The sequence below is a fragment of the Mycetomoellerius zeteki genome, unplaced genomic scaffold (assembly GCF_001594055.1).
Source record: "Mycetomoellerius zeteki isolate Tzet28-1 unplaced genomic scaffold, Tzet1.0 scaffold4, whole genome shotgun sequence".
In the NCBI taxonomy this organism is placed as follows: domain Eukaryota; kingdom Metazoa; phylum Arthropoda; class Insecta; order Hymenoptera; family Formicidae; genus Mycetomoellerius; species Mycetomoellerius zeteki.
The window spans coordinates 708,779-721,195 of record NW_017257391.1 but is presented as its reverse complement, the minus strand read 5'-3'; the positions used below and the strand labels follow the sequence as shown (position 1 = coordinate 721,195).

Sequence of the window (12,417 nt, the reverse complement as noted above, 5' to 3'; positions counted from 1 at the left end):
AATCCCATTCACTCGCCGTTTCTAGCTTCCCTCTGGCACGTTCCCTTCGCGCTTCGTTATAAGTGCATGCAAGTGAATACAAGTGCGTGCATGCGTGCGTGCATGCGTGCGTGCGTGCGTGCATGCGTGCACTCGCTCTTACCGCGGTCGTTTGTCCTAATCGCGGCGCGGCGCGACTCCGCTCGCTCGCTCGGCGCCACGATTTGCATTCCTACTTAATTCCCGTGTGCACCAACCATGACGTCATTCGCGATCCCGAAGCTTATCGAACAGTCTCTCACAATCAGCCGCTGACAGGTAATAGAGAGGTGTATCGATGGATCGGCGTATCGTTGATGGTCGAAAGGGTTTTCCTTTCCCAGTCGCGTGATAAAAAGAAGAGATTTACACGCGCGAACGCGTGCAGCGACACGGTTGTCTGCCCCCGTCGTAAATAAACGTTTATCTCCGAATCGCCTCTCTAACATCGTCCTGGGCACGTATTATGAAACTGTTCGAATTCCGATTGAAATTGTGTTCAATTATTCCTTAGATTTCTAAAGAAAACGGAATAATTCCGATCGGAATCTATTCTAAATAGTTTCATACTACGTGCCCAAGGTACGTATTTCTACAGTGATGTATCTTTCTGGTATTGTTATTTAACTTCGCGTCATCGACGATTGCGATTCTTCGAAGATCTTTGAAATAGGATAAGCACGTGATAAATTGCTGTATAAGTTTGATGACTTCAAAAGACAGCTTCAAAAAATTTCAATACAATGAGATACAATAAGCACTTTTAATCGACAGCTTCGACAACTTGCACGGTTGAGTTAAAGTTTAATCTCATCCAAAGTCTTGGTCGATCGTATCAATCTTTAATAATGAGTCTTTGAGCCTTGGCCGCAATTTTGCAGTTTAATGTATATGGTATATAATAATAATACGTTGCCTTTTCGCTATATTTTCACGCATTGATCACATAATTTTCCTTCATCGCACGTATAATTCTATTAATATTAATTGGCAATTATTTCATGTAAGTAATCATTTCACAGTGTAACATTATGTAAGATAGATCAAAAGATAAGGCTGATCATAGATTATCTTCGGAAAGCAGTGCTACATGGATCAAGTTCCATCCCTTCGTCATGGTGCACCGTTTTATCGATCAGTTTGAAAAATATTGCGAAATGGAAGAGTGAAAGTCTTGCGTTAATTAACACGGTAATGTAAATTAAGTGCCTCGGACGAAATCATTCTATCAGAGATGGTTGACACTACTAAGCTCAAGTCACGTCGATATTTTACGAACGAGCTAAAAATGGAAACCGCTTTATTATCCGGTTATTTATCGCATAATATTTCGAGCGTTTCGCACGTTTACAGATACGCGGGCGATTTTATCGCGACGGTGTATACGTCGGCAATTAGCATTTCGTCGAATCGAGTTGAGATTTATGTGACAGACTGGTCCACAGCATCCTTAACTTGTATCGCGTGTGTATACGTTGGAAAGTACGCAAGTTAAATTAACCCGATTTCAATTCGTCGATCGAGCAGCACCTTAATAGTCTATACAAGTATAGCACGCGAATGGATATATGTAGACATTCATTATGAGATAAGGGGTACAAAATACGATGTCCAATATTTACACAATCAAAATTAGCAAAACGAATTACATATGTTTCGTATTAATAGATTTATCGTCTGCGTTACCCACATATTTATAATTTATTTTGCGATATACCTCTCATTAATGCATAAAGCCTCGTGCATATCTAGCAGGCACCAAATTCTCGTTTATTTCGATTTATTTATTACATGATCCGAGTTACGTGATATAAATTTAAATATTCCACGGTAGAGCGAGATTTTTTTTTTAGTATCGTGGGAGGCTTCAAATAGGACGTAGGATTAACGAGAGTGAAACGAGGACACAGGAAAATCGATTCGGCGCATATGAAGTTAATCGTCGCAAGAGCGCGCATGTCCATCCTAGCGCCGCGTAATGAGCCAATTATGAGGAGACAACGAGCTACGACTGCTACACATAGTTTTCTCAAGACGCGAGGCGCGAATTACGGTCGCGCAACAAGGAGGATCCGCGTACAGCACGGCACAATGGCGCGGTCATTATCGCGTTCGTCCACACGACGAGAAAGGGAGGAGGCCAAAGGGGTATTTGTCCACTGAGCAGGAAGTAATCTGTTTCAATGTGGTCATTCGGCCAATAAACAACGTTTACGTCGTACGGAGCGTACCTACTTACTACTCATGACTTACTTATCCGTGGGACTGGATCGACGAATAAAACTCCTTTTTTTGAATCGGATAAATCAAGTTAGAAGGATTCGCCATTTAAATGCAAAGTGAATTCATATTTTTTGCATTAAGAATAATCTTAGGAGCATGAGAACGCACAAAAAACTTAAATAGAAAAACGTAAGCGAATTGGCAATCACAGTAGAGATCATTAGGTCATAACGTAGCCACATGTTGATTTCCTTATATTGTTTTACTGCTCAAGTCTTTTTTGTGTGCGATAGTCTTTAGGGTCATGGCTCACAGAAAAACTTAAGCAATAAAATGTAAGCAGTAACCAAATCAACGTTTTAGATTTCTTTGTATGTCATAACCTATAATAATTGAAATTTTGCACAAATGTGTCGCGGCATAATATACAAATTTTAGATTTTTGTCTCGTAAAAAGAAAATTTTGTCATAGAAATATTACGGAGAATTTAATTTCGTATAACCTTAACAGTTTTTGTTGCTTTTTCTTTAGTGAAGATAACATGATTGCTTCTCACGACGACTGATGTGAGTTTATTTTGCGAGCAGTGTAAATCAAACTTAATTTGCGAATCTCGTGGAGGTGGATACACGAGGGTCGTTTATACCTGCGTTGCATTTAAATGCATTTATATTGCAAAACTCGACATGCGCCACTCTCGGAATAAACAGCGCGTATGACAATACCGACTCATATCTCGTTACGTTCCCGCGATCGAGGTGTTTCAACGTGTCATGCGACGACAGTAACATCGGGTTCGCTTTACTGCCCGCCTACTTCGCACATGGGCCCATGTTCTAACAAGAAAATATGAAAGACATTGATTGACGCCCGTAAAACTCCAGCGCGATATCCAGCCGCGCCGTTACCGTAAAATTGGGTCTCATGCGAGTCCCGTTGCATGTGATACAACAACGAGATACAAAATCGATTGCGATCTACCGCATTCCCGATCAAAACCTGGAAGAAAAGCCACGTAGCAGTTAAGTACTCAAGGAATTCCATTGGAAGAATTCCGTTCTTAGAAGAGGAAGAGGATTATTTTAAATCGTATGCGAATAATGAAAAGGTGATGCAGTGGTCACGTCGTATCTTTAATAGGAAGATCAATCATGCTTATGATTTAACTCCTCCGTTCTAACGAAAATTCTTCTCCGATTGAAAGATTGTGGTTTTGCAAGCTTGACTATGCTGTAAATATCCAAGATATACTCGAGACGAATTTCTGTGCAGATACCATATGTGGCCATATTTAAGTGGCCACATTTAGGGTCATGGCACACAAAAAAAACTTAAATAGTAAAACGTAAGCAGTAAGTGAATTAGTCATCACAGTAAAGACCTTGAGAAGATATAAATAGTAGCAAATTGGTAGTGTCTTTACTGTTTTTTATATCTTATTGTTTAAGTTTTTCTGTATGCCATAGTCCTTAAGTTATATCCCATCGAAAAAACGAGCATTGGAATCTGATGTTCTAATCTCCACGCAGAATTTTGACTCATTAACAATGTAAGCACAGATAATTTAATAAAAACTCAAAAATAAATAAATATTATATATAAAAGATAATAATATGATGCCAATCAAATTGTGGCAAGATAGTAATATTTGATATCAATTCCTCATTGGCTAATTAGAAATGCGCAAGAGCACCTGGGATTCTTACATCACAGGCGTAATTTTATTTTATCCGCAGCTCTTTTCTCCCCCGTTCAACTCTGAAAGACGCCGGATTTTTTTCCTCATGTGGTATAATTCATGTCGCGCCCGACGGCCTTGTGGTGTCGTATCTCGCCCATGATGTACGAGAAATAGCGATATCCCTTCGGCGAACTCGCACCCTGGTCCATGCATATGCGACTGGATTTTACCATTGCCGCACGTAGGTTGCCGATACAAATAGATCAGCAATCCGACGGGATACGTGCCATGTTGGTTTATTAATTGGCATTCACAACCAGTACCCTGCCCGCACTCATGTATTTCACTTAAATAATAATTACCTGCTCGAACTATCACGCGGTGCCGCGACGCGGGCGCCCACGTAGGCGCCGTTTATGCTTCGTTGCGAGTTCCGTTGTCGCCACCGCCGTCACCGTTCTCAAACAGCTGGTGCAAGGAAGGAAAAGATCCACGGAATACGGATTAATATGTAGGATATCACATAATTCTCCATATTCTTTTCAAGCGAGAATAGTCATTAATTAAAATATTTAATTAATCATTAATTAAAATATCGGGGTGCTAATAATTTCAAGAGATTGACGTTCAGTGATCGGAAGTTATGAATTTTCAAGAATTAAGTTACAAGGATTACAATTAAATAATATGTACTTTTATTTATTTTTAAATAAGCCTTTTCCAATATCTTGGCTTTAAATATTTTAATATACATATGTATACATATATATTCAAATATAAGAAATTATGTATATGTATATGTAATATTTAAAGTTGAATAACAAATAGTCGATGGTTAAATCAAATTTTTTAAGAAATCTCTCTTCCTTGGTGAAAGGAAGTGCGGGACAACTCCGTATTGCAGGCACAGTATGGCAGATCAAGACTATTAACCCAATGGCTGAATAGGATTGATAGAGAAGCCCAATGAATGCCGCGAGACCACAGTCCCCCGGAGCATCGAGTAGAATGCAGCACGGACGATGTTTATGCATGTATGTCGGTTGTAGTGCAGTGGATTGCAAGTCGCGGCACGGCAATCATGAATAAATTGAGTTTATCGATTTGACAAAAGGTCTATGCAGAGTATGGAACGCGCAATTATCAAGCAGTTTAATGAAGAAGTGCACAGGCATTTGTATTCGTACGCGATATATGCGTGTGAAAGCGATGTCCCTTGAAGAACACTTCATCTTGCTCGTGACGTTAGAAAACGAGAAGATTGTTGAAAGTGAGAGTGTAAATTTTTATGAATAAGAAAAGAAACTTTTTTAAATCGATTGAAATTAATGCTCAGCTTTTAATAAAACTGTTATAATCATTACTAGAATAATTTTATTACACGATGTTTCGAAATTTTTATATCCTCTTCAAGTTCTGTATATAGATCTTTTTATATATATATATATATATATATTTTAAAATTTCTATCTATTCACTGCAATCATCTTGTATTGTGAAGTTAGAAGCAAAGATACATAAAGAACTTCTTGCATATTAAAATTATTTTTGGAACGATATTTGCAATCAATAGATTAGATTTGTAAAATATTCCGAAAATTTCCCTTGTGCTCCGGTAATCAATAAATAACCATTCTATTTGAAATTGAAATACGCCCAGAAAATGAAACAACCTATATGATATGTCGAATTAAGATAAATATGATTTGATTTTATTTCGAAATAAAAGAAAAGTTTTCGATACATGTTACTCATTGTTACAAGTATATTTTATCAAATGTAAATATTGTGTTATTGAAAAAAATATTTCTACTTTAATATATTTTTCAAGAATTTTCATTATATTTTCTCGCTTCTGATATCATTAATCTGAAGATTTGTGGATAACTAGTCAGAAGCTTTAATATCCAATCAATGTTTGATTGGAATCAATATTTGATGCGACGAGATTTAGGCCGCACAGAAGAATAAAATTCGTCCCACTTCGAAAATCTATTCTTTTTATCGCAAAGCAGCGGAATTGCCATTTATCGATTCACACGCGCAATTGCGTGTTTATCGATTCATTTTTATATATCGCGATCATCACCAGAGGAGAAAAAAAGGCGGCCGCGCCGTCTGCGTCGCTATTTAAAGGGACATAGGCGAGTGTCGAGTTATCCAGTGGTTATCTATGACTGCTCCAACTGCCGTCTGTACTTCCTGTTCGATCGTCGTGGTTGTCATCGTTATCGTTCTCCTTACCGAGAAGAGACATGCGGACGATCACGCGCGAACCATATCTCCGCGCGTTATTTATAAGCCGATGATAATTTATTTATCGAACTTCTCGAGGCGACTGTCGATCACTGTCTTCCGGCAGTTTTCTCGCACCAGATTTGCTAATATCGTGCGTTTGCGTACATGAGTTTTACTTCCGCTTTCATTATGGTAAATAAAAATCTCACCATACAAATCTATCAGTCGCGTTATAAAGCTGAAACTTGATTATCCCGTGATGAAGTTTAATAACGTTTTAAGATATAATGAGAACTTTTTGCGTAAATCAATCTTTTGCTTTCTAAATATTCTATTATATAATAATCAATATTCTCTGAACGAAGGAAACTTCCATGCATATTTTCGTCGAACATTTACACTAAAAGAAGTTTTGCTGAAGTATCTAAAAATTGAGCTGAATATAGATCTGAAAATAATTTTAGATTATCAAAATAATTATGTAGGACGCTCAAAGTGATTGTCAAAACTTTCGTGCAAATTTTTTGCAGCATTGTTAATTATGCTTCAATTTCCTACATAATTATTTTAGTGGTTCAACGAAATTATTTTTAGATTTGTATCTACCTAAATTTTTAGATATTTTAGCAAAATCGTTTCTTTCTGTGTATCCAAAGTTTCTCGATAAAGTCGAAAATCCTTAATAGTGCAGGAATGTCCAATCTATCGATTATGTTGGAAGAGAACGCGTGCACGAAGCAATCGCTTGATCTCTCGCGTACTCGGTGGCGAAGCGCCGTACGCACTCGCGTACATATGCGTGAGTACACGTCGCATTGAAGTCAAGTGGGCTGCCGTGGAATGTCGTCCGAGGAGTTTTCGAGGGCTCCTCGAAGCCGCTGTCAAACCCGAGTACGCCTTCGTGACTGCCACGAGTGCCTCATGTGAGCGCCTCGAGATCGACCGCGAGAGACGCGGTTGTAACGCTCCGCGGAATGAAACGCACGGCGAGTGACGCTCCTCTCAACGTTTTTTTATCTCGAGATACCGGGCACCTCGTCACGTCACCTTTCGCAAGCGGTCGCATTCCTCGGAAGTTAGCCGCGCGCACGTTTGTTTCGCAGGAAACCATCAGCTTTCCGATCGGCTCGCTGTAGGACGTCCTCAGTCCTCGACAGTCCCTCATAAATCATTAATTTTACAATTCTCGCGTCAATTATATCTTGACTTACAGATGATTTTTCTCTCATTCGCGTCTTTTTATAAAGGGGCTTTCAAGGCCTTTTCTCACATACGAAGTATTAGATAATCAAATTTTTAAGTTGAAATCTATTAATGTGTAATTTTCTATCTCTCGTAAATACACTTGAAAGTTAAACTGAAGAGAATTATTTTAATTTATTTCACGAGGACTTTTGTTCAACAATTGCTGTCTACGCTGACAGTAATAAATCGTCTATTTCTTCTATCAATATTGAAATGTATCGCAGCACATTTAACATGAACATTTTTTCTTAAGTCGTATTAATATTAACGGCAATATTAACATTCATTTAAATATGTAGAACACGTTTTAATAAACAGATAAGGAGATAATTGGAGTAGCATAATGAACCATGTTATTGAAGAATTCATGAATATCGGCATTCACAATCGCGCTGATATTTCGAAGAGTAATGATAGAAAACCGACGAGATACTCTAAGTGGCTTATGGCGACCTTATTGAATGCGTTATATGTCGTATAAAGGAAGCTATCGTCGTTATTCGTTACTCGTCACTGTCACTTGTCATGGTTATTCTTCCTTGATTTAAAATTGAGATACGCTTTATATATCGTCAGTAACATTCTCAATTACCGGTTGCTATGTGACTTTCAATGAGTCTTTCCAGTAACTCTTTAATGAAATCCATCTGCGCGAACGTTCTTCAAGCCACGAAAGTCTATTTATGAACTTAATAAACTCATAATTCTCCACGAGATTCGAGAAATTGCAGTACCGATTTTTCGAGAGATCCGATATTAATTTATTTCAACGATTGTAGAATAGTGAAGAGGTTTATTTCGGAAGATATTACTGACAAACGTCGCAAAAGCAACGAGTAGAGATGGCCAGTGGCAACGTCAGTGGACTTTAATGGGTTAATAGCGGCTGGCCTTCATACGTGACGCTTAATGACATGTGAAGAGCGCACCGACTAAAATGTAAATAAAGTCTGTATGTCTTTTCAGGGATAATTTGTACCGCTTGACGCTGACGTCGCTGTCGGACTTGGAACACGCCTCCTGGTCTGCGCCGGAGGACAAGGTCAACACCTGTCAGAATAAGGGCCAGAGCGTCGAGGATTGTCATAATTACGTCAAAGTGCTCCTCAGCAACGGCAAGAGCCTCTTCACCTGCGGCACTTACGCATTCAGCCCGTGGTGCGCGTGGCGAGAGGTATGTTTTCCGAAAGTAGTCTATCCGATCGGGTCCAGGCGAGCAGAATCTCGTCCATTTCGGATCCTTATGCTTTCCCTCATTGTGAGTCGTCGCAGTTTGTCAATCCGACGCATCAATGAATATTCATCATCATTAGCTATCTGACACCCGATTTAGAACGACACCAAGTCGCGCCACTTGGACATGATAGTAGTCTCTATACGATAGCAATTATGACCGTAGATCGAGAATATAACGAGTGTGACCAGCGAGATGTCAGGCGTGGCTATGTGCCCGTACTCGCCACATGCAAACGTCACGGCACTTCTCTCGAGGGGTCCTTCCGGCGGGCTGTTCGCCGGTGCGCGGACTGATTTCTCCGGAGCTGATCCTGCGATCTACAGAACGTTGGCCTCCCCGAATCTTAGGACTCGACAATACGATTCCAAGTACGTTTGCAGTAAAAATCTAACCTTTTAACCCTTCAATAAGAGTCTGGATACGAGCCGCAATTTTGTATGCAGAATATACATATAGTAGTTTTAACAAAACTCCGCGAGAGAGAAAGAGATATAGAGGAAAGTCGCCGATACCGACATACCACTTTGTTTTTAGATAATATTTCTTAAACAAAAGATAAAAATAAAACTTTAAAAACGTAAGTACAAACTGAAAAGTCTTCTATCAGATAATATAAGCAGTTTTTATAATACTGTTTGCAATTTTGCAATAATTAATTTTTTCGTAAGGTAAGCAAAAATGAGCGTCTGACAAAATAGGCTCCAAAACTGACACAGTAGGCAGTAATGCTACGAAATTCATATTCTTTTTATTTTACAAACATTATCTGTATAAAGTACCTACAAGTGAATGTATATAAGATTTTCCAGAATCTTTTCACTTCGTTATAAAACATTTTTATTGAATTATATGCTTATTTATTTTATGCTGTCCTGCAAGGTATAAATATGTAATGCGATAGTTTTTCAAGAGTTTTCCCATATATGCACGATTGCCTTCAACTCCAACAGATTTATTTGACATTATAAAGCAACATTATAAAAATTAAGTTAGCTCATGGTCTGTTTTACAGACAGGTAAAGTTAATTACAGACAGGCTAAGAGAAAAAATAATATAAATAAAACTGATTTAGGAAACTACAAACATTTAAAATCAGGTAATATTATCAATAATATAGTCACTATTATTTAAACCACGCAATTTGCAAAAGAAAATCGTAAGAATTTTATTTTCGCATTCGTAGAATTCGTTTTTAGCTGATTTGGTACAGAAACAAGCAACAAATATACGAATTATGAGTTTGTACTTCTTTAATTAGCTAAACAGATCATGATTTTATTAATATTAATAAAGTGCAATAGTTAGTTTCTGAGAAATAAGGGGACTTTAGAGGGGTCACTTTAGGAGATCTATGTCAGTATCGGTGACTTCCCCCCCCCCTCTACATTTACTATTTATTTTTCTTTTTCATTCTGTTTTATCTTTTTCTTATCTATTTCTCTCTTTGTTTCTTTTTCTTAGGAATTATTAAAACATGATGGACTAATCAAAAAAGACTTTTTCATGTCCAGAATTTTATTAGAGTCTCTAGTTTATAGCGAGAGAGAGAGAGAGAGAGAGAGAGCGCATGAGTTTTTTCGTTGAACTGATCAGTTTTGAAAAATGTCGCTAACTTTACACTCAACTTGTTACAACTCGTTTTATTTCTCTTCCCATGAAATTCTTATGAAATTCTTCTTGCAGTTATACTGAAAAACAAACGAGATTAATTTTATCGTAATAACCGCGTTACAAGATTGTTGGTCTTGCTTATCGCCTCGCGATATTTATCACGCTTGAATCCCGTTCTCTCTAAGTTTGCGCTTTCCTTTTAGGTGGCTGAACGACCCGCAGTTCGTCGGCAGCTTCGAGACGGAGGATCACGTGTACTTTCTATTTCGCGAATCTGCCGTAGAATACATCAACTGTGGCAAGGTAAGATCGATGCCGCAGAGTAATCCGCCGTGACGCGCGCGCTAGCGCGCGTCTTCCATCATACACGCGAGAAGCCACTCGCGCGATTAGCGATCTCGTCTTTTCTGACTTGCGTCAGCCGTATAATTAGCCGTTTACGGTGTTGGTCGAAACGAGCGACGCGCGTCGCGGATCTTCCTCTCTCACACGGCAAAAAAATTATCATCCCTGACATGATCTTAGTTCGCGCGATGTTTATCATTTTCTCAACCTATCGCCGCACAAATTGCCGTCTGGGGATGGCTCTAATGAAACACTCTGCATCCGGCTAAGCGCGATCGTACCTCGATCACGATCGAGGTTGAACTTCGCTTTATCATAGCGGATTTAATTCACTCGACGCCGTTTCGCGAGTATCAAAAAAGTCAACGAGGTATTTGAAATATCATTAAAAGATACTTTTTATGCATTTTTCAATTTTTTGTATCTTTCATCAAACTAATCAAAAGTACGATAATTGTTTTTTTATATAATTATATATAATTTTTTATAATAAATTATTTGAAATAAGAGCTATAAGTTGACGCGGTTAGTGATTATTTAATTAGATTAATTAATATAAAATTTATTAGTAAGTAACACACACAATTACATGACTGGCAATCAGATCCAACAACTTATAACTATATTCAAACGTTTTAACTCCGAATTTGTATCTTCCTCAGCGAAAGTAATATGGTCTTGATTTTGATAAATGTTATCCAGTTCATGGTCCTAAACAATATTTAAGAGGTTTTAGCTGTCGGTCGGACACCTTGGATAATGCTAAATGCCGGAGGTACTGTAACTTTCGAGCATCATAACTAAAAAAGTACTTAATGAAAAAATATTTTATTATAGTGTTTTGGAAAACTCTTGAGGTAAGCTACAAGAATATCCAATGAAAAATAGGGATTTCCATTTAAGAAATTGAAGGTGATCTTCACGTGACCTTCAAGCAACTATTCAAGGTCAAACTAATGACACCACCTTATATCCCCCTCAAAGCCATACAACTTTGGCCTAAAACATTTTACGTTATCTTGCTTACCTGACAAGATATTCGCATGAATTGTTTGAAATGGTCTACCCTATGTAATATATATGTATATGTATATAAACTTACTAATAGATTTTATATTAATTAATCTAATTACGTACCATTGATCGCGTCGATTCTCATAGCGTTGGTTTCAAATATCTTATTTTAATTTTTAAGTTTATCTTTTATTAATTGATAATTTTTTACAATTAGTGAGATTTGTATCCGTTAAAGTTTAATCGTACATTACAATATTTGGCTGCAGAAAATATACTCGAGGATAGCAAGAGTCTGCAAAAATGATCGGGGTGGACAAATCATGCTAAAAGACGTGTGGACGACTTTCAGTAAGGCCCGCTTGAATTGTTCTCTTCCCGGCGAATTCCCATTTTATTACGATGAAATCCAAGGCGCGGCTTATCATCCAGAAGAGGGAATCATTTACGCGACCTTCACAACTCCCATGTGAGTATCATTCATCGGACTGATTAATCCGAAGGCGCATTAATTATCATCTGTGTTTATGTCTGTGCACAATCCCAGATGGACACATGAGACGGTAAATGACAAATTGATTATGCGATACACAACGCAGACTTTATTTTAAAGCAATATTGATTAATTTTAATTAAACAATGAAGTATGAAAAAATTTGTAATTTTATTTATGTTTTACGTGGCCCGTTAAGTTTCCTAAATAAAGATGTGCGAGATTTTCTGATTCGTCGAATCGAATCGAATTAAATCAAATCGTTGAAACAAAATTTTAATTAATATCATAATTATTGTTAAGTTAAATT

General features: G+C 37.8%; 1 protein-coding gene across 2 annotated transcripts in view; it reads left to right on the top strand.

The window, feature by feature from the left end:
- Positions 1 to 12,417, top strand: part of Sema5c (Semaphorin 5c) — a 108,556-nt gene that overhangs the window by 91,242 nt on the left and 4,897 nt on the right. For both annotated transcript variants that reach the window (XM_018453655.1, XM_018453654.1), the window contains exons 4-7: positions 8,373 to 8,580; positions 8,806 to 9,011; positions 10,459 to 10,558; positions 11,884 to 12,083. In XM_018453655.1, the coding sequence (XP_018309157.1) occupies positions 8,373 to 8,580; positions 8,806 to 9,011; positions 10,459 to 10,558; positions 11,884 to 12,083 (714 nt within the window). The remainder of the gene's footprint in view (positions 1 to 8,372; positions 8,581 to 8,805; positions 9,012 to 10,458; positions 10,559 to 11,883; positions 12,084 to 12,417) is intronic.